The 21,079-nt window shown below is 60.1% G+C and overlaps 1 protein-coding gene across 4 annotated transcripts; it reads right to left on the reverse strand.

Annotated features, from left to right (window-relative positions):
- Positions 1-635: 635 nt before the first annotated feature.
- PIGQ (phosphatidylinositol glycan anchor biosynthesis class Q) lies at positions 636-19,593 on the reverse strand. Of its 4 annotated transcripts, XR_003435142.1 has the most exons (12): positions 19,461-19,593; positions 15,372-16,070; positions 13,428-13,559; positions 13,166-13,286; positions 11,526-11,652; positions 11,064-11,217; positions 10,819-10,930; positions 10,145-10,225; positions 9,481-9,595; positions 9,048-9,109; positions 7,902-7,963; positions 7,009-7,071 (listed from the first exon to the last, which is right to left on the reverse strand). XR_003435142.1 is itself a non-coding variant. In XM_027117998.1 (11 exons), exons 2-11 carry the CDS (start codon positions 16,058-16,060, stop codon positions 822-824), a joined length of 1,650 nt encoding a protein of 549 aa, XP_026973799.1. In that variant the 5' UTR covers positions 16,061-16,070; positions 19,461-19,592; the 3' UTR covers positions 636-821. The 4 variants fall into 4 exon arrangements, 3 of the variants coding, with proteins under 3 accessions (XP_026973799.1, XP_026973798.1, XP_026973796.1); XM_027117998.1 differs by lacking the exons at positions 7,009-7,071; positions 9,048-9,109 and adding an exon at positions 636-878 and having other exon boundaries at positions 19,461-19,592; XM_027117997.1 differs by lacking the exon at positions 9,048-9,109 and having other exon boundaries at positions 6,796-7,071; positions 13,166-13,214; positions 19,461-19,592.
- Between the last annotated feature and the right edge of the window lie 1,486 nt (positions 19,594-21,079).

The following is a 21,079-nucleotide window of genomic DNA, read 5'->3' on the forward strand; positions in this document are numbered from 1 at the left end:
GCCCACCCAGAACAGCGCTCTCGGAAGCCGCTGTCCCGCGGCGGGGGCGCGGCGAGGGCGTGGCAGGGCGTGGCGGGATGAAGGCGGCCAATCGGCGCTCGGGGTGGCCGAGGAGGCGGGACTTCCGTTCCTGCATGGGGGGCGGGGCCGAGGGGCGGTGGGGTAAGGTGGGGGTGGACGCGGAGGGGGGGCGCAGGTGGCGGCGGGGTGACGCATGTGTGCTGGCGGGGGCGTAGGGTCCCCAGCTCGGCGGCTCTGCTCTGGCCCCTCGTCTGCCCCTCCCTTGGGCAAGACCTGCAGGTGACAGCGGGGCTCCGAAAGCCCAACGCTGCGGAACGTCGGGGTCAGTGGGCTGGTGGTCCTCCAGCTCCAGAGACGACGGCAGCACCGGCTCTGAGCCTCCTACCCGGGGAAGAATCGGGGTCAGGTCAAGTGGAGGACCCAGGAGGGCCCAGGAAGAGGGTCAGGGCGTGAGGCTCTGAGGCTTGACCAGGGGCACTCGAGGAGCAAGTGACTTTGGGGTTGTTTACAGAATGGGTGGGTTATGAAAAGCGTATGAAGTCGTGCGAAGATACAGTTTTACTCTGCAAGATGGAAAGTGAAGCAAAGTAATACCCTTTTCATATTAGATTGGCAATGTCGCATGTGGGCCAGGATGTGGGGAACAGCTCTCTGGGAGGTTGGTTGAACAGCCTAATAATTCCATATCTCACTGAGCCTGGAGAAATTCTCAGAAATTAGCTGAAAGAATTTCACTGTAGCGCTGTGGTGATGGTGAAAGTAGTGAAGCCATCTGGAGCCCCCGATAGGGTGCCATTAAATCAACCAGGTTCACGCAGCCCCTTCGATGAACAAGGTAAGATGCAGGCAATACTGACCTGAGAAGACAAGTAAGCAAATGATAGTACAGTATATTCAGTGTAACTTCAACGATTATGCTTTAAAAACTTAGTTCATTTCATTCTAGATTTACATATAGCAAAATGTAATGTATGCACAGGATAAAACCTGGAATGATGCTCACCAAATGGGTAGCATCGTTTCCTTTGGGGTTGGAGGTGGAGAGTGATGTTCTCGTCATTGATAACATTTTCACGAGAACATATTCACATATGACATGTAATTGACAACTAGTAAGTCAAAAAGTTCAGCATAAAAGTACCATACAATGCAGCAATTCCTCTCCTAGAGGAATGAAAATATACACTTAAACAAAAACTTGTGCATGAATATTCACAGCAGCATTACTCACAATAGCCAAAAGGTGGAAACAACTCAAACATCCATCACCAAATCAATGGATAAACAAAATGTGGCCTATCCGCACAATGGATTTTCATCCATAAAAAGGAATAAAGTGCTGATACCTGCTACATTTCATTTATGTGAAACTTCCAGAATAGGCAAATCCACAGAAAGTAGATTAGTGGTTGCCAGCGCCTGGGGGAGGGGAAAATGGTGAGTAACTGCTTAGTGGTACCCTGTTTCCCTTTGGGGTGATGAAAATGTTCTAAAATTGGTGATGGTTATACTACTTGATAAAATTATTAAAAATCCTTGAATTGCACACTTGAAATGGGTGAATTTTATAATATGTAAAATATGCTTCAATGAAGCTGTTAAAAATAATAAATCAATCAAAAGGATACATTGTCCAAGCTGAGCCACTAGACTCAGCTGGACGAGGCACTGAGGGTGCATGCTAGGGAGAGGCCACGTGTGGGTTGGGGCTCCCTAAAAAGCAGATTTGTGCAGAGAGAACAAGCACATCATCATAGTGACCAGGTCCCGAGGGCTGCACCAAGGACAGCTGGGCTGGCACATCTGTCCAGCAGGCGAGAAACAGGGCAGCAAGAACTCCTCCCAAGGGATCACTGAGCCTGGGCTGTGTCTCCAGCAGCAGGTGGTCTTCATAGAGAGCAGACCCCTGCATGGGCAGGGCACAACACCGAGTGACCACCCCCTACAAGCTGCAGATAACCCTCATTGGGCAGAGCCATGTGGACTCTGCTGTTTCACTTTGGTGGGGTGCCCGGGGAGGCTTCCTGAGGAGCTGGTCCCTCTGTTGGGTGGGCAGCAAGCACCTGGGCCTTTCTCACCTGCCTTCAGGGAGAGGCTCTCCTGGTATCCTCCTGGCCCTCTGGGACATTCAAGAGCAGAGGCTGGCCAGGGATGGGCAAGGCCACCTGCTCATTCGTAATCCACAGAGTGGCCAAACCCTGGATGATGGCTTACAGCAGACATGGCCCCCAGCGTGTACAGAAAGGGCACATGGGGCTTCCCTGGTGGCGCAGTGGTTGAGAATCTGCCTGCCAATGCAGGGGACACGGGTTCGAGTTCTGGTCTGGGAAGATCCCACATGCCGCGGAGCAACTAGGCCCGTGAGCCACAACTACTGAGCCTGGGCAATGAAGAGTGGCCCCCGCTTGCCGCAACTGGAGAAAGCCCTCGCACAGAAATGAAGACCCAACACAGCCAAAAATAAATAAATATATTTATTAAAAAAAAAAAAAAAAAGAGAAAGGGCACATGCACCCACAGCACAGTGTTTACAGAAACGACAGCCAGTGGGCAGAGTCTTGTTAGCCTTCAGCTGGTGGGGGCGGGGAGCTGAGTCCCCACCACCTGCCACCCCCCAACCACGGCCAAGGCGGCCTCTCTGGCAGAGGTCACTACACCCAAGCTGGAGCCCGCCTCAGCCTGGCTTTGCCTACTCCCTGCTTTGAAGTCACTGAGGCCCCTCTCTGGGGCTGGAAGCCATGTGGGGCTGACATGTCCTCGGTTTCTGAGGCTGCCCAGAAGGGATGGGGGGTGAGAAACTATTATCATTCCACTTTGCAGAGAATTTAAACCAAAAGCACCCTTTGTACATCAGGACTTCCCCCGAAGGGGCTCCAGCAGCTGTAGGCCCCGCTGCCTGGTTCTCCATCACCAGGGACGAAGTGAGGCCAGCTGGGTCCTTCCCAGCACAGCTTGTGCAGCAGGCGTGACCATCCCTAGAACCTGTCCACGGAGTCTGATCCTGGGAGCAAGACTCAGTAACCTGTCAGGTGCTTCCTGTCCTCCTGATTTACTGGTTTCCTGTGCTGCTCCGGTTCCCTCCGACCTCCGACTTCCCAACCTCAGAGCAGAAAGGCACCGCAGGAACCCACAGGGTCTGGGGCAGTGGGGCCCAGTCAAGGGAGGGATGGCTGGAGGGGTGCCATTCCCTGCTGTCCAGGAGGCCCTGTGGGTGGAGGAGCCGGCCTCCAACGTAGCTGCATGCCCTTCTGCAAGGACGCTCTGGGACCCACTAAGTGCCAGGCCTGGCCCAGGGGACCTTGGAGGAACCTCAGGCCAAGGACAAAGCAGCCCAGAACAGCCCTCCGATCGCAGGTCCTGGGTCAGCCCTGCGAGGCGCCCAGGTGTTGGGTGGTCGAGGGTAACTCTGAGTCCCTCTGGAGGCCCCAGAGGTGTCTGGTGAAGAGCCCTGACAGTCTCCCCTGCAGTTCCCACACCCACTGGCTCCGAGTGAGGATGGGGGCCAGGCCTCCAGACTCAGCCTCTGTCCAGGAGGGAACAAACAAGTGGTCTGGGGTGCCTCCTTCCCCCCACTCCAGGATACCCAAAGCTGTCCACTCAGAAGGGCCTGGGGACCACCCATTGGGGCAAACAGACCTTGGCCCTGGTGCCCTAGGAGCTCTCACACAAGTGTCAGTTACTTGACCCCCAGTCCAGGCCTGCTGCCAGGAGAGGCCCCACTCAAGTCCTACAGGCAGAGGGCGTGGAAAGCTGTGTGTACCCAGCAAGAATCAATGGTGGACGCTGCCAGCTAGTGGGCCAGAGGGGGAGGAGGGACGGGACGGTCACGTGGTCGAAAATATCTCTGTACTAATCACTTGTTATGTAAAAGGGAGAGTAGCTTTGCAGAGAACCTGGTGGGTCAGGTTGACGTCACTGGTTTGGGCAGACACAGTGTTCCTCCCAAGGCAATGCCTGAGAAGGACACAGCGGCATTTACATGTTCACACTAAGAGCACAGGAACTGAATCTCAGAATCATCAGATGAACCCCACATAGGGACAGGCTACCAAGTGACTGGCTGGATCTTTGAGGACCCCAGTGCTGGGAAAGGCAGAGACGGGCTGTGGGGTGGCTGAGGGCAAAGGGTTCTTGAGACTGGCGCCCAGGAGCATGGGAAGCAAGGTGGCCCCACCCATGCTCCTTGCCGTGCCCTGGTTACACAGGTCAGTCCTTGGCTTTACAAGATATACACTGGGCATCTTAGGAGCACAATTAGGGGCAACTGATGATCAGATGGTTTAGAAAAGTTAGAGCACGAGCACGAAAAAGCAGCTGTGGCAGAACATTAGCCCCAGGGAATTTGCTGAAGGTTGTGATGTGCTAGCTGTTTCTTTGAGTTGAAATCACATCAAAGTAAGTTTTCAAGGACAGGAGGGAGCTGGCGGGAGTGAACTATGTGGCTCAGACCGCTTGCTTCAGCAGCTCACCTCCCCTCTCTGAGCTTGTCTCCACACTGGAAGAGCACAGGGCCCTTCTCTGTGGGTGGCCGTGAGGACCTGTCTGGGAGGTGGTGGCCCCAGCTGAAAAGGGAATCATCCACTTTTCAGGGCAGCCTGAGGATCAGCCTCGGAGAAGTTGTAGGACAAGGCTCTGCCAGGTCAGCGTGGCAGGGGTGGTCAGAGCCCTGGGTTGAGGATGAGGGGCCACAGATGAAGGCTGTCCCTAGGCAAGGGCTGTACAGGTCCAGGGACGACACACAGGATAGGAGCAGCCTAGGACATGCAGGTGGCACGTCTTGGTGGCTGCTAGTGGCTGGAGTGACCACTGTTCCCTCGGCCAGCTCTGGTGCCAGGCCTGGGCTGGCCCTTGGGAGATGGGCAGGCAGCCCCACACCTGGCATGAGAGTGACAGCTGCCAGAAAAGGCCTGGAACACAGCCACCGCTGCCCAGCAGGCTGGGCGGAGCAGGGGAGAGAATTCAGCGGGAGGTGAGGCAGGCCCCATGGGCCATCTCTGTGTCTTGGCATCTAGTGACTGGGAAGGTGGCCCCAGAAATGCAGGTGATGGAGGCTCTTCACAGCAGGCTCTGGGGTGTGGTCCTGCCCACCAGGAGCCATGTGGGGCCCTCTGCTGACCCTCAGTGATGATGCAGGCCTGGCAGTTGCTGAGTGACCTCTTTGGGCTCCAACCCCCTTGCCTCCGTAGCCAGTACAGCAGGCACAGAGGAAGCCACCTGAGGGCCCCTGGAGGCTGCAGGTCAGGCAGAGTCCATCAGGGAGAGCCCCTTCCTGTGTGGAGTCCACAGGTTTCAGGTGGTGACAAATATATATATCAGAGCTCACCCCTGCTCCCAGAGAGGTCTGCACCCCTGCCCCCAGCCCTGCCCTGGGAGCTCCTCATGCCACGGCAAGGCCAAAACTGGAAAGCAAGTGGCCCTGGGTCCATCCATCCACACGAGGACATCTTCAAGAGGCCAGAGCCTACGTACACACACACCAGACCTGCAAAGAGGCCTGCTCTAGGGGACAGGGAGCCCAGTGCCCCGCAGCTTGGCAACAAACAGGAAACAGGCATGGTAATCATCTCAAGACAAAAAGTGGGGGCCAGCTGTCCCGCCACCCCAGGAGAAGGGGCGCCTCCCCAGACCTACTGCCCACGTGGTGATGGGAAGGCAGAGCGCACACTCCAAATATGTGGGAGGCTTTATTGTCCCAGCAGAAAAGACAGAGCCAGTACCCCTCCTGCCCGACCCTGGGCTGGTGGGGACTCCTCCAGGCCCCCTCCCACTGTGGCCCACAGCCAAGGAGCGTGGGTGGCAGAAGTGGACAGTCCCAAGTGCCTGGGATGGACAGAGAGCGCTGCCCCGCTGCCTACAGCATGAACATCTCCAACTCCACGATGACACACCGTATGTGACGCCAACCGCATCTTGAGGCTTCCTCCCCCTGGGGATTCTGGGGCTCACACCCACACTCAGATTCTGCCTGTGGCCAGCAGGGAGATGCAGCCTGAGTGCTAGGACCCCTCCCTGGGGGCTGCAGGAGCATCTGCCCAGGAGAAGCCGGTGAGCGAGATGGAAGATTTGCAGGGGTACAGGGCAGGAACGGGGCAGCCGGGTGCGTGGGTCTTTGCTGACAGCTCCAGGCACCCCATGTGGCCTGGCTTCACAAAGGGACACCCAAAGCCCTGAGGGCAGCTCCTCCTGCAGAGCAGTCTCTCCAGGAGCATCAACAAGTAAGCCCTATGCGAATCAGGGCGTGAGGGGCGCTGCTGCCCAGGTTCCTGGAGCTGCTGGACTGCGCTGGGGTTCAGCAGTGGCTTGGATCCCCCAGACTGGCTGGCGGTGGCTCCACTGAGACAGCTGGAAGGCACTGGGGACCCAGGAGGGCATCCCCCAGAGAAGGAGATGCTTGGGGGCCAGAGTCTCAAGGACACTTGAGTGCACCCTGGGAAGGATCCCCTCCACCTCATGATAGGATGGGGCGCCAATGAGCAGCCAGAAAGACCTGCCAGCCCACCCCACTGGGAACGGGCATGGTGGGCAGAGGCAGGGCTCTGCACCCCCTCCTAGGGTCTGGGTATAGACTGGGGTGGGGGGCAGGACGGGGGTTCTGGATAGGCCTGGGGGGCCGGTGCACACCAGGTTAACCGTGCCATCACAACAGGTCAGCAGGGGGTTCCCGAGGCAAATGTGCTGGTGCTGGAGCGTGGGCTGCTGGCCTGGCTGGCCGTTCCCGCATCCTCCTGCTCACTACTCCCACGACCTCAGAGACAGGAGGAGATGTGGCAGGCAGGGCCCCGGCAGGGCCTGCAGAGGCCCCAGGCAACCAGGGGCAGGAAGGCAAAGAGCAGGACCATGTGCTACCCTGACACCCTGGCAGGAGGTGGTGCTGGGCCGGCTGGTGGCCAGGGCCCCTCAGTCCTGCTTGTTCCCTCTCTGCCTCCAGGGGTAGATGAGCTCCCCGAAGAACAGCTTGCGGCACAGGGAACCCCAGGAGTGCTTGGGGTGGCAACCACAGGTGGGGAGGCGGTAGGTGTGCACCACGCGACTGTAGGGCAGGGGGTTTATCTGGAAGCACAAGGGCAGCGGTCAGCGGGACACAGCCCCCAACTCCCTGGGAGTCCAGCTCTCTAGGACCGGCAGGCCTGCGTGGGGGGTCCCTGGGCTGGACAACCATGGGGCAGGGCCAGCTCTGTGCCAGATGCGCTCTCACCTGGGGTACACGGGGGTCAGGGTGAGCGGCTTGGGAGGCAGGCTTGGGCCACAGTCAGGCGGGCTCCGCTCTGGCCCAGCTGCGGGGCACCGACCCCTCCATTCCAGGACTCACTCAGCTCCCTGGAGCCTCCTCAAGTGGGACTCAGGACACTCCCGAGAAAACCACACAGGGCCCAGCTGCCTCAGCATCTGACTTCTCCCCTCAGGCCAACCGGACACCTGCATTCAGCAACACCGGCACCTGGCCTGCTCCCTCCCGCTAGACAGGCCCCAGACTGCTTAAGATAAAGGAGCTCAACAGAGTAGGCCTCAGGTGTGTCCTGAGGCCTTTGCCAAGTCTCTGCTATTCTGCCTGGAAGGAGAGCCCGGGGGCCCAGGACAGGAGACAGGGATGCAGGCCCAGCAGGCAGGTGCCCTGGGTGGCTGAGGGTGTCTGGCACAGCATACGGGACCCCATATATGGGCCCTGCTGGGGGAGGTTCCAGGCACAGAGGTTCATGGTGCCCAGAGGCCTTGGGGGTGGGCGAGTCTCCCCCGGGCCCCACCCCTCAGCTTTGCTGGGCCCTCCTGCCTGCACCTCACCCAGGCCTGTGAGGCCCACACCCAGGGCGGCACAGAACATGCCTCAGAACATGGGTGGCCTCATGGCGGGCAACAGCACGAGGGCTGTGTGGAGGCCTTACCTGCATCAGGAGGCGGAGGGGCCTGCCAGTCTCGTGCTCCAAGACTCGGAACTTCACCCCGGCTGTAAGGAGAGCAAGGTCCCCATGAGGGAGGGTGGCCTTCCAGGGCTCCCAGGGCCCTGCAGGCCGCCCCCACCAGCGCTCCTGCTCCGAGCGGCATTCTGAGGGCTACAGGCTGCCCGGGCAGCAGCTCGCCTCTCCAGCCCGTCCTTCCCATCTGCCTCCTTGAGCTGCAGCCTGGCCCTCGTCAGGGCCTCCTGCAGAACTGCACTGAGAGACCAAAGCTGCGGGTCTAGCAGGCGGGGAAAAGCGGGCAGGTTGTGCTGCTTTCTGAGTAGGACAGGGGTTTTCCCAGAGTGGACGAGGCACTTGCTGGGTGGTGGGCACCCTGCTGGCATCTCAGTGCCTTCCAACTGCTGTGTGCACGGCTGACTCAGGGACCCACCACACTCTGGCCTGCAGTGTGGGCTCTCAAGCCTGGGGATTCCCAAGGCGGAAGGTCTTGAAAGGAGAAACAGGAGCTAATTATCAATTGATGAAGAGGCCCCAAGGCAAACTCGGTGGAGAGAAGAGGCGGCATCTGTGGCCTTTTATGTCAAGTTAAAAGGACTCTGCTCTAGCTGTGAGCTGAGGGCTGGGAGAGGAAGGTGCCGGGTCCAGGCTCTCCACCTGCCTGCTTCCAGGCGTGCTGAAGTGTGGGTGGGGGCTGGGGGACCAGGGAGCATGGGCAGCACTACACATGGGCCCCTGGCCTGGGCCACCTGGGGGTCTGTGGAGAACGTGGCTTGGAAAGAGGGTTTGAGGCCATCCAGCGGGCAGACTCAAGGCCCAAAGCCCAGGGAACATGCACATTCATGTCTTCTGACTCGGAACTGGCTGGGAGCAGCAGCCGTGAACTCTGGCGTGCGGCCGAGCTGCCATTTGCAAACTAGTCCAGGGGCTCCTGGGCATGCTGGTCAGCTCTGGGGCCGTGCCAGCAACTCCTCAAGTTTCCTGTTATGTTCAAAGCCCCTGAACCGGATGAGCCAACCCACAACTCAGTGACCAGTTGAGTCGGGCCTCCCTAGGCCTGCAGTGGGGACAGCCTCCTGTCAGGGGCATCTGGCCAACCCGTGGCTGGTGTCAGCATGCAAACAGGGGCATCACCTGCAGAGGGGATGACAGGAGCAGCTGAGCTGGTGCGTGTTGTCCCCGCAGGTGGTGGCCTGCTGGGGGCGGGGCGGGAGGCACGCCTGTCACACAGCTCTGGCCAGCCCGGCGTCCTCCACCCTGGCCGGTCCCCTCCAGGAGGAGAGGCACCAGCAGGCACACACAGCTCCACACAACCACACGAGACACGTCTTTTCTGAGCCACTTTCAGGCACCACCTACAGGACTACTGCAGACAGACCTCAGAGCAAACGTCCACACTCGTCACAGGGGAGGCTGAGGGCTGCCTATGTGGCCTCTGAACCTGAGGGCAGGGAGCCTCTCCCTCCAGCTCAGGCCCCGGGACCAGGTTCTTGTCCTCCCTGCCCGCCCCACACACGGCTGCATCCAGGGCCCGCAGGTGCGCCGCCTAGCCAGCATGCAGACCTACCTGCGAGCCTGTAGGGCCGGCAGAGCCGGAGGCCGAGTGAGTACAGTGGCAGGGAGTTGATGAGGTCCACAAGCAGATGGATCAGGCCCTGTACAGCGACCACCAGGAGCCGGAGCTGCATCACAGACAGTGCTCAGGGTCTCTGACCTGGGACTGTGGCCACAGCCACACTGCATGCCCCTGAGCAGAACGGCCTGACGGGTCCCAAGAGGAGGGCAGGGACCCCCGCCCTGAACCTGAGGCCTGAGCACAAGGAGGCAGGGAAGCCACAGGCTGGAGCGGTCTGCCCTGCTGCCAGGTCAGAGGAGGTGGTGCTCCAACCCAGGGAAACATGCCACTGGGCCCTCAGCCCAGCCACCCGGGGGCCACTCCCCTCCTGCTGTCTGTGCACGCCTCCTCCATAACATGGGAGACCCCTGCCCTCTGTGAACCCAGATGCGTGTCCCAGAGCAGTAGTGGGTGGTGTCCCCCGCGGGTGGGACCCCTGCCTGTTCCAGGGCCAGCACACACTGCCCAGAGTCCAGAACAGCCACACCCCATGTGGCCGGCAGGGATGGACGACCTGCCCACAGCTGCTAGCAGTCACCACTCCAAGCACTGTGGGCTAGGTCCACTGGCCAGGTGACACGCCCAGCACCCCCATGGTACACAGCACTTGGCTCACCAGGGTGAACACCAAGTAGTACAGGGCCGTGGTGGGCAGAAGGAAGACCAGGATGGTGAACAGCAAGGTCCCGATGAACAGCTACAGGGAGAAAGGATGCCAGCATCAGCGACAGCCCTGCCAGCACTGGGCACACCCGATACCCATCCCACTAAATCCGTCCTGTAATTGAGCAGAGATGGAACGCCTGCCAGCTTCCTGAGACCACTTGGGGAAGCCCACTCAGGACAGCTCTCTCCAGTACTGGGAGGGACACCTGCCTCCAGACCCGGTGACACATGGGGTGACAGGGGTTGGGGAGACCAGCTGACAGGGTATACAGCCCGTACACTAAAGACAGGAGGGTGGTGAAAATTAGGCAGCAAAAAACGTGCCCTGGAAGGCAGCACTCAGGGTCCCTGTGTCAGGTCTGAGCAAGCTAATGGGACTAGCCAGAGCCAAGCCCTGTGCAAGGTCACCTTAAGCACCTGCAGCCCCGCAGCCTCCTGAGAGCAGGGTCCATCCCCGCCTGGGCAAGGTTCGCCCTGTCTGAGGTCCTGCATACACCCTACCCCTTGCAGCTCCCCATACACCCCGGAGCCCTGCAAAACAGGAGTGAGGCTGCCCCTTGTGGTGCCTGAGCAGTTGCACCGGCCCATCGGAAGGGGCAGCTGGACTGGAGCTGGAGCCGGTACCTGGTCCAGGTCATAGGAGCAGGAGTCCACACGCTGGCGCAGAACATTCCACTTCTTCCCTCGGAACAGGCGCCAGAGTGAGGACAGGCCATGGATCTTCAGGCAGTATAGCCTGCAGGACGTGGTACCATCAGAGCTGGGCTGGTGACCCCATGCCCACCCGGCCCCGGAAGCCTGTCTGTGGTGCCCAGGGCTCGGGGGGCTGCACTGGGTCAGCCCGCAGGAGTGGGGGGGTGCACACCCACCTGGCGCCATAGACATAGAAGCAGTAGATGTGGAAGGTGAGGAGGGCTATGATGTCTGAGAGGATGGACAGGGCGACCGTCAGGCCCAGGCAGGCTGAGAGGCCCACATGCCACAGGATGCGCTCAATGAAGGGGGACATGAGGTGGATGTAGCCTGGTGGGATGGGGGTCAGCCTTGAGGGGGGAGCCCAGGGAGGTCCTGGTCCCTCCCAAGCCCACCATGAGGATGGCTGCCCCAAGCTTCTGGAAACTGTGAGTGGCCAGCACAGCATAGCAAGGCTCCACACATGGGATGCTGGGTCAACAGGAAGCAGAGACCAAGGGGACAGGGCCTGGCTGGGCCCCACTGCCCCCCCTCAGCCAGGGTCTATGTCCCTGGGGGCACGGGCTTCAGGAGCCAAAGTGCGGGTCAGTGGGGCTGGGTGAAACCCCGAGGCGGCCCGCCTGACCGCTGGCACTCACTGATCCACAGGTGGATGTGGTACAGGAAGAAGCAGCCCAGCACCTGGTCCAGCGCCCGGTTCATCTTGAGCCCAGCGGGTGCGCCCATCAGCCACTGTAGCAGATGCTGGAGCTCCTCGGCCACGTGCTGCGAGGACACATGAGGGCCACACTGTCCATCAACTGGCCCCACCCCAGTTACCCATCTGGGTGACCCTGAGTGAGAGTGAGGGGGTCAAGCCCATCAGGGGCCCCCGCAGAAGGCGGGCAGGGAGGAGGTGGGTGCTGGAGGGTCCCGCAGAGGGAAGAACAATGTCAAGTGAGGACCAGAGATAGCACAGGGACCCTCACAAGCAAGCAGGGAGGCCAACTACTGTCCTGGCTGCCCCAGGAGGAAAGCTGTGCCAGCCCTGGGAGGCAGGCCTGCAGGACTCCTGGCCTCATCCCCAACACTGAGGCCACAGGACCGACATCCCTGCCCCAGAGTCTGCCACCTCCCTCCCACGTACCAATGCAGGCCTTTCCCAACCCTGGGTGAAGGCCTCTGCCGTGTCAGGAGCAGTGAGAAGGGGAACAGAATGTTCTTTATAAATAGACCTTATTTAATATTTAAAGGATAAGAGCTTGGCGTCAGGAAGAGGCTTTCATTTTTAAATTAAATATTTATATTTCTGAGCAATTTTGCAAAAGGGAGGCCTAGGATGAAGCTGGCCAAAAGGCAGAGCACCCTCCTGCCTCCTGGGCCAGGCTTCCCTGAGAAGCTATGGGACTCTTGGCCTGTAGGGGCTCCTGCCTGCAGGGTCCTGGCCTGGCCACAAGCAGGCCCAGTGCACACTTGTGCCTGGACGCTGATGACAGCAGGCAGCAGCTGAGTCCACAAGGACCTCGCAGCCAGGCCGCAGCGGCTCTACCACACCCAGGGCCAGGAGCCCCACAGAGGCCTAGGCAGAGGGGGGGGGGGGGTGGGGCACTGAGGGACCAGAGGGGCTGCCCTAGGCAAGAAGACAATCTCCCAATAGAAGTGACAGGGCCTCTGAAGGAGGCAAAGAAAATGAAGGCTCAGAGCCAGCACGGACAGACAGTGGGAGGATGACTGTGGAAGGGAGAGGAGGCTGGGGCGGTGCCCAGGCCCTGGGAACGGCGCACAGACTGTGCAGGGCAAGTTCAGGAGCACAGCCGATGAGCTGGTGCCTCTGGCTCTCAGCATGGGAGATGCAGAACTGGTACAGGCATCAGGGTGGGAGGCTGAGCTCGACCACACAGACACCGGCACGCACACAAGGTCTCTGTGATGCTGACTGTGCAGAGCGCCCAGGCCAAAAGTGAGCCACCCCGAAGAACCAGGAGAGCAGAAATGGTCATGCACGGTGGGGAGGCAATGGGGATGCCATGACACTGAGCCTGGCAGGGAGGTGGCTCCCCCTAAAAGTCTCCAACACAAGGGGGCTCCAGACAGGCCACCTGCAGGAAGAGGCCAGGAGCTGGAGGGCCCAGGTCTACACAGCCCCACCTATTCTGTAAGACACAGCAGCTCCTAGGGGACTTGTCTGGGGTCAGGGGTGAGCTGCTCTGGCTGGCTGAGGGGGCTCTGCTGCCCCCAGGAAGGGTCCTGCCCCCCGACCCTGGGAAACAGGTGTTCAAGTACACCTCAACCAACTCACGTCAGCCACAGGGATGAGGGCATCAGCCAGCTGCCCGATGAGGTCCTTCCTGTGGAGCCAGGACAGCAGCGTGAGGCCAAGGGCCACATCCAAGAGCACAGAGACAAGCATGTTGGCCTTCCTGGAAGGAGGGGTCCAACAGGAGCGAGTGGTGAGGGTGGCGTGGCCAGAAAGGGTCAGCTTGGGCAGGCCTACTGTGGGGAAGGGGCTGGGCCCATGGCGCGTCTGGCCACTGTGGAGGAGACCAGGGCAGGACCCGCACCTCATCAGCTGGGCGGGGTTCTTAGCCTTCCGGGTGCTGAAGATGAGTGTGAGCTGCTCCAGCCGGTGCCTGAGCTGCTCGCACGTGGAGAGTTTGCTCCAGATGAAGGACAGTGGCCACAGCTTGAACACCCTGCGGAGGAGGGGAGAAGGATGGACCTCCGGGTCTCTGGGGTTCTTCTGCCCACCAGGGAGGGAGGGCCGTCTCAGCCGTGGCCAATATCCCTCAACGTGCAGAGAGGAAGGGCCCTGGTCTCCCCAAATACCAGTAGCCACACTCCTGAACTCAGCGGGGCGGGGACACGGGGGGAGGACCCAGGTGGGCAGCCCAGCGGGGGTTGCGGTCACTCACAAACATCAACTGGGAACGCAAGGTGCTGACTCCAGGCACTGAAGCTGAGTGCCTGCCGGACGCGTGTCCGTGTCAAGGGTTTCAGCTGACCTGACTGCTCAACGAGAATTATCTCTCACGCAGCAAAGAAAAAACCAGACACTTCACAGACATGAAGGCATTGAGAGGAGATGTTCTCAAGCAAACGTGGACAAAGCGTCCAATGGCAACTCAGAGCCTAGCTCCCACCCAGAGCCCCACTGCCGGCAGGAGGGACCTAAAGGGCTCGTGCAAAGTGCAGAGCCGCCAGATGATCACGCTCAGGCCCTCGGGAGGAAGGAGGTCTTGACCTTGAAGGTTTGAAGCTTCTGTCCTCAGCCAAGCCACTCTGACCCAATTCCAAGAGTGAAGTGTGGTCTGCACTGCACCCCCCATTCCAGTCCAGTGGAAGGCAGCCTCGCATGGGCTGCAGAGACCCCCATGCAGGGTCTCCCCGAGGTTCAGACCAGCCCTGGGCAGCACCTGCACCTGCCCTGGGCAGCAACAGCCATGCCCCACATGGACGTCACAGGGCTCCTGACCTCCGCCAACAGCCAGCACCTGCCTACCTAAGGGGCAGATCGGGATTCGGGGCACTCAAGCGGTTCATAACCTTTCTTGCTTTCTTTGAGAGCTGACAAAAGGAATTTCTCTTCCCAAAGTTGCACCCAGGCCCAGACACACTTTCACACGATTCATTCCAAGGGGCTGTGAAGCTCTGAAACCCACCGCTCAGGACAGGATACCCAGCAGCCCCCACAGCCCAAGGTGGTGTGCACACGTAGCTGCTGGGGTCTCTCTGCAGGGACAGGCCCGAGCACTCCCAGAGCCCCTGGTGAGCCGGCGAGGCCAGTCCCCAAACCTGACAGTCGAAACCCTGGACCTCAGGATGCAGCACAGTTGTCCCATACCAGGTGGTACCACCAGGGAGGTGGCTTCTCATAGAGAGAGGGTCCTGTGGCTAACTCGCCAGAACACCCACGTGCTGCCCCAGCATCCTCAGGGCCCCCAGGGGCTTTTACAAATCCCTTGACCAGGCCCGCAGCCAGGAGTGTTCCGGTAATTCTAGAGAGCGGCCCAGGCTGGGGACCACGCCCCCAGCCCCACAGACAGCAAGTGGATGCTGTCCCACAGCCTCCCAGGGCTGCCTCTCCTGCGAGGTCGGGGCCAGGGAAGCAGGTGGGCCTGTGGGTCTGCAGGACAAGCAACTTGCCAGCAAGGCAAACAGTGGCCGCTGCGCGGCAACAACCCGGTCTGTTCATCATCTAATTCTCCTTTCAGGGACCTGAGCTGTCTGAGGGTCACCATGTATCCCTACTCAGTGTGTCCCACGCAACCACAGGGGCTTCCAGGAAGCCTAGCTTTGCCACAGGAGCGAGGGACACCAGAACAGAAACCACCACTAGGGTATCCTCTGAGCTACAGTGCGGAGGGAGCGTGGGATGAGAGCAGGGGTGCAGGGGGCAGCGGTAAGCTTCAGACGGGCCATCTGGGCCTCCATGATCCCTGCACACCAAGGGGTGGGCCTAGGCCTCAGGGGCCCAACTCTCCCTTGCCTGGCCAAGGGGCACCTACCGACAGGAGCTGGCAGCTGAGATGAGAGACAGCAGGCAGGCCAGAAACAGGCAGACAGGCCCTGCTGCCCACTTGGCCAGCTCCACGAGGATGCTAGCCTCCATGCCCTCCGACTGCCAGTGGCTCAGCCGCACGGGGCCCTCATCGAACCGGTCACTTTGGAAGAGTGCCTCGCTACGCGCCACTGTGTCAAAGACAGCAGCCAGGCCCCCCGCGCTGGCTGTGGTGTCCCCAGCCTGGCGGTCGGGCAGGGCCGTGGGCGGGTGCAGTTGGGACAGCAGCACCTTGCGCTGGTCGTAGAAAATAAGCATGACCTGGTCTTCGCCGGAGGCGGCAGGGGAGGCGGGCCCCCGCCAGTGGGTGGCCTTGCAGCTCCAGGACTTGCTGCCTCTCTCCCGGCATAGCTGGAACCAGGGCTTGTGGGAGAAGATGGCGCCCAGGCCCTCCAGGAAGTGGCCCAGGCTCTCCTCCAGCTCTTGCCGGCGGTGGCACCAGGTGCCCAGCACAGTCACGCCCACCTGACTGGCCTGCTGCACCTGGGCCAGGAGCTCCTTGACCTGGACGGGGATGAAGGGGAAGTGCACCACAGCCAGGACCACGGCACTGCTCTGCTCCGGGACCCACCGTCCAACCAGGAGGCCGCTGTCCGCTGAGGCACAGCACGTGGGGAAGAAGGCCTTGAGCACCATGCCGGGGCCTCTGGAAGAGAGAAGGGGCTCAGCTCAGAGCTGCTGCCAGTGCCACTGTGCCCCGAGGACCCGGGGTGGCTGGCAGTGCCAGGGCTGCAGGTCCTGGCCAACAGGTGGCCCTGACAGGCACATCCACGTGGCCACTGGGCCCATAGGTGGGGGCAACCAGCTTTGGGTCTGGTCACGAGGCTGGCAGGGGGGCCCAGCTGTCCATCTCTGCCCCTGGCTGCTGTGAGTACAGGCCCAGGCCACTCCCATTCCTACCCTGAGGCAGGGCAACGCTTCCCCACTCCAGACACAGGCAGGCTGATACAGGTGAGGTCACGTGACCTGCTCAGCACCACTCACAGGCTGTGCCGGGGTGAGCACAAGGGTTTAATTTTTGTTTTTAGGGAACTGATTAGTTTCTGATGTGTAGCACATGGAAAAATCTACAATCTCATTAACAATTAAAGTAATTTAAATTAAAAATCGAACAAACCGTGATTTACTTACTAAGCTAGCAAGAATAAAGATGAACATTTAAACAAATTGCCGCTGAGCTGAGGGAAATCAGATGCGTCCACACCGCTGGCAGCTGTGGGCATTGGTACAGGTGCGCCAGAAGATGCCTGGGGACATGCCTGGTGCCAAAGCCCACCTCCCTTCCCAGTGAGCCCCCTGGGGGAGCCTTGGTGCTCAGGGAACAGGTTCAGCTCCATGGGGCTTCTGCTTCTATCCCAACCCTCCAGCCTGCGGCTGTGCCCATCCTTCCCTGGGAGCCCCATCCTCTTGTCACAGCTGAGCACCTCCTTCAGGACTACCTATTCCCGCAACCAGGCAGTGTTCTAGAAATGGGGGTGGGAGAAGTTCTCCAGCCCTGGAGAATGGCTGAGGGGACACCAGCCTTCCCAGGACCTCTGAGCAGCAATAACATCCCCAAGCAGCTGCAATTCCTGAATCCTGTGGGACTGTGAGCCCTGCCTTGCACAGGAGTCAGCTCACCGCGGATGTGGATTCTCAGTAAGCAACTCGTTTCCCACCTGAGCCCTCCTAGACAGGGCCTGACGGGAAGGAGGTTCACCTTGGTGAGGGTTCACCTTGGAGCTCGCCCTTTCCTAGACACTAACGACCCCACTGTGTCAGCACAAAGGGCAGAGAAGCTGCCCTGAGCTAAGACCCCCAAGTTGGAGATACACCCGAGGGAGGGACACAGGCCTCAGACTGAGCCTGGTCCTCCAGGCCCCAGTGCTCAACAGGCCCTTGGAGAGAGGGGGAGAGAGAGGGACACACATGTTGGGGAGGTGCGACATTGAGGGAGCCCTTTCCTGAGGATCAGGGGGGCTGTGGGAGGAGCCTCAAATGCCCAGGGCTTAAGAGGCAACTGGTAGGACTTCCATGGTGGCACAGTGGTTAAGAATCCGTCTGCCAATGCAGGGGACACGGGTTCGAGCCCTGGTCTGGGAAGATCCCACATGCCGCGGAGCAACTAGGCCCGTGTGTCACAACTACTGAAGCCTGCGCGCCTAGAGCCCATGCTCTGCAACAAGAGACGCCACCACAGTGAGAAGCCCACACACCACAATGAAGAGTAGCCCCCACTCGCTGCAACTAGAGAAAGTCCACCCACAGCAACGAAGACCCAACGTAGCCAAAAAATAAATAAATTAAAAAAAAAAAAAAAAGGCAACTTGGTGAAGCCGCTTTTCTCCCCTGCAGTCCAGAGTGGGGCTGGAGGGGCGAGGCTTCTCCCACCTGTGGGTTTTGACTGAAAAGCATCCCTCTGAGTCCAGCAGCAGCTGGACTCCCAAATACCCCTCCCCCCGAGACCAGAGAGGGCAGGCAACATGGGTGTCAGCAGGGGAAAGCCTAGAGCCCAAAGGCAGCCCCGGGGCTAAGTTCCTGTGGCCATCAGCAAGGGCATCAAGGACCACCTTGTCTTCCTGACACTTCTGCACGGGAATCGTGAGAGACACAGAGCAATTCTGCCTGTGAGGATCCCAGTACATCTCGCTTGGTGACCACCATAGGGGACCAGCCATCATGGTCCAAGCCTCTCAGCACCAGCCTGTCGGGAACCACCAGCTCAGCCAAATGGCACAATCACACCCTGCTCAGGGACTTCTTTCACAGCAGCTAAGGAAAACTGCCCAGAGCTACTGTCAGAAAATAAACACAACTGGCCTAACACTGAGCAGATGCTCTGGGCGAAGCTGGTTACACGGTGGGTTCACTTTCAGAAAATTCACTGAGCTGTACACATACGATCTGTGCACTTTCTTTGTGTGTTTTATGCTTCATCTACAAAGTTTACCTTGAAAAAAAAAAGCTCCTCATGTCTGGGGAAGAGCGGAGGGCAGAGGTTGGTGTTCCCATCTATGGGGTAGTGAGAGAGAACTCTTAAATCACGGGGTAAGTTCCCATCCCCACCACTACCTCAGCCTCTGGGAGTGACCAACACAAAGAAGTCTGCTCAGATCAGACAGCCAGGAAAAGATGAAAGAGGAGGCAATCGATAGCAGAGGTGCAGATGGGAGAAAGCGGGGCAGTAACACGCAGCCGTGTGCATCTTTAAAGACTGTGATAAAAACAAGGGCACAGGCCTGGGAAAGCTGCCTCTGTTATGAATGACACCTGGTTCCCTGTGACCCAGCCCATTCCAGATCAGTCAGGGCATGCAGTCACTAGAACGACCCTCCCCGCATAACCTGAACTCAACCATCTACCTTGTGAAGTGGACATCCTGTCATCCTCCACAAGACCTGATTCAGAGCAAAAGCCCAGTTATGACTGGCCAGGGACATCTAAACGGCTAAAACCATCCTCTGCGGAGCCTCCTGGTCACTGCTCCTCAGTAGCTCACAAGAATTCATTGTTACTCCATGTGTTTGTGTTTAAAAAACAACAGGCATTCAGTAAAGAATGCTCTTCCCCACAGGCTCTGGTTTTTGCCCTGTACTGCAGTCAGGAACAACTGTAAAGCTCTGACAGCCAGTTCCATTGACCATGAATGCCCTTCCAAAGGGTCCACAGAGGGACCCGGGTTGGGGTGGGCCAGAGGGAACCGGCCGGCCGCCCTTCACCCCACAGGGCGGGGGTCCAGACTCCCCGCCAGGGCATCCACGCGGCCCGTGGGGCTGGGAGGGCGGGCTCCTGCAGGGGCTGGCGGGTCCTCACTGCCCTCCCAAGTCTCAGGCCCACCCTGGCCGGCGGCCGGCGGCGTCCCCATTTTACAGATGAGGAAATAGAGGCTCCGAGAGGCAAAAGGGCTGCGCCGCCTCCGGGAGGAGGCTCCGGAGACCCTCGGGCTCCCGGCCCTGCTTCCGCGGCCGCCGCGGCAAGAGTCGGGGCCCACAGCCCGGCGGGGTCGGCTCCCCAAGGTCGCGCCGCAAGGACGCCGGCCCGCCCCCCGATTGCTCACCGGCTGCTCCCCGGGTCCGCGCCCTCAGCTGGCGGGGTCGGGGTGCGGTTGGGGACCGCGTCGGGCGGGCCCGGGCGGTCAACAGCACTCGCCGCCCCCAGCCCCGCCTCGGCAGCGCCGCGGGACACGAGCCCCATTTCCGTCCGCTCCCGGCGTTGCCGCGCGACGGTCCGGCCCCAAAGGCACCCGGGCTGCCCTCCGGCCCTCGCCCGAGCGTTCCGTGCACGCAACGTTCCGGTCGCCAGAGCCGGTGGCCCGTGCGCGCAGCGCCCTTGTCTCTACTGCGTCCTTGTCCTCCCCATGCCCTGTGCACAACGTCCTTGTCCCCCATGTCCTTGTCCCCCTCGCAGCATCTTTGTTCCCCCTCCAGTCTACCCACAGTGTCCCCAACACCCCTGCCTTCCAGTTCCCCACCTTCCCACAGCCACCAAACCTCCCCCATGCCTGGTTTCTTCATCTGAGGGATCCAGTAGACCTGACATTTGAGGGTCCCAGACTTCATCTTGTCCCCACCATCCCAGGGTGAAAGGATCCCCAGGCCCTGGGTAGGGTCCCAGAAAAAGCTGCCACCCCAGCCCCAGACTGGCCCCTTTGCACCCTAGTCCCTGTAGAGGCCAAGTGAGCTACGAAGGTTGGAGGGCCAGCCCAGGGTCTGAAGCCATCTGATCTGATGGTCAGGAGGCGTCCCTGGCCCCTCCTGTTCCAGGGGACAATACCCCTAGCACCAGCAGCAACTACTAAAGTTTACAGAGCACCTGCCCCACACACTTCCTTACACTGACCCACTTAATACTGCCCCACCTTTGCAGGGGCTGGGACATATGGAGGGGACCTTGTCAGGCAATGGCCTAAACCACAGACCCCTGAGACCATCCCCTCACCAGCCCCCAGGGGCAGGACTAGGCACTGGCCCTTTCCCCTGAAGACCACCCACTGGAACTAGGAGCCTGGCTGGGCTCCTGACTCAGAGTAATCCCACACACCCCTTACCCCTTCCGGCCTCATTTTCCTGCTATTTTTAAGCAGCAGGAGTCTGTCCTCACAGGAAGGCTCTTCTGCACTTGACCACTGCCCGGAACTCTCCCAGCAACCCCACCCATGAGCTTGGAGCTGTTTGATCCTCATTTGCAGTGGAGAAAATGAAGGCTCAGACAGTGTCACATGGGAGAAGTGGACCAGGAGCATGGAGGCTTCCAACCCAGCCATGTGTCACCCCAGGGCACCTCTGGGTGGGGCCCCTCCTCTGCTCCCCCCTTACCTCAGCTGGGCCCAGAGAAGCTTCAGGAGGCTTGGCACCTGGGGCACCTCTGAAAATGGTGGACAGTGCAGGGCCGCGCCCCTGCCCAGGCTGCCCAGCCCAGCCCAGCCCGGCCCTGCCCGCCCAGTCACACCCTCCCTGCCTGCCTCTGTCTGATTAGGAGGCTGGGGCTGCGGCACCTGGTGGGAGATCCTGCCTGGGTAAGTGCTGGTAGCTGGCCCAACACGCTGAAGATCTCCAGGCTTCAGCTGCCAGCCCCAAAGCGCAGGCCTCTTGGGCCTTGGAGGCTGGGAGGCAGCTGATCCAGGCTGTGGACCAAGTCTGAATCCTCTCCAGGAGGAAGACAGGAGGCCAGGCCCGG

Source organism: Aethalodelphis obliquidens, unplaced genomic scaffold (genome assembly GCF_003676395.1).
Source record: "Aethalodelphis obliquidens isolate GAN/ISIS:26980383/991018 unplaced genomic scaffold, ASM367639v1 scaffold18, whole genome shotgun sequence".
NCBI classification, from domain to species: Eukaryota; Metazoa; Chordata; class Mammalia; order Artiodactyla; family Delphinidae; genus Aethalodelphis; species Aethalodelphis obliquidens.

Bases quoted from the DNA above. Each gene is read 5' to 3' on its own strand.
- PIGQ (XM_027117995.1), bottom strand. From the start codon at position 16,060: ATGGTGCTCAAGGCCTTCTTCCCCACGTGCTGTGCCTCAGCGGACAGC. The intron at 11,653-13,165 runs GTGAGTTGGTTG...GTGTCCTCGCAG, and splicing joins CCCTCATCCCTGTGGCTGAC to CACGTGGCCGAGGAGCTCCA. The intron at 10,226-10,818 runs GTACCGGCTCCA...TTCTCCCTGTAG, and splicing joins GCTCCTATGACCTGGACCAG to CTGTTCATCGGGACCTTGCT.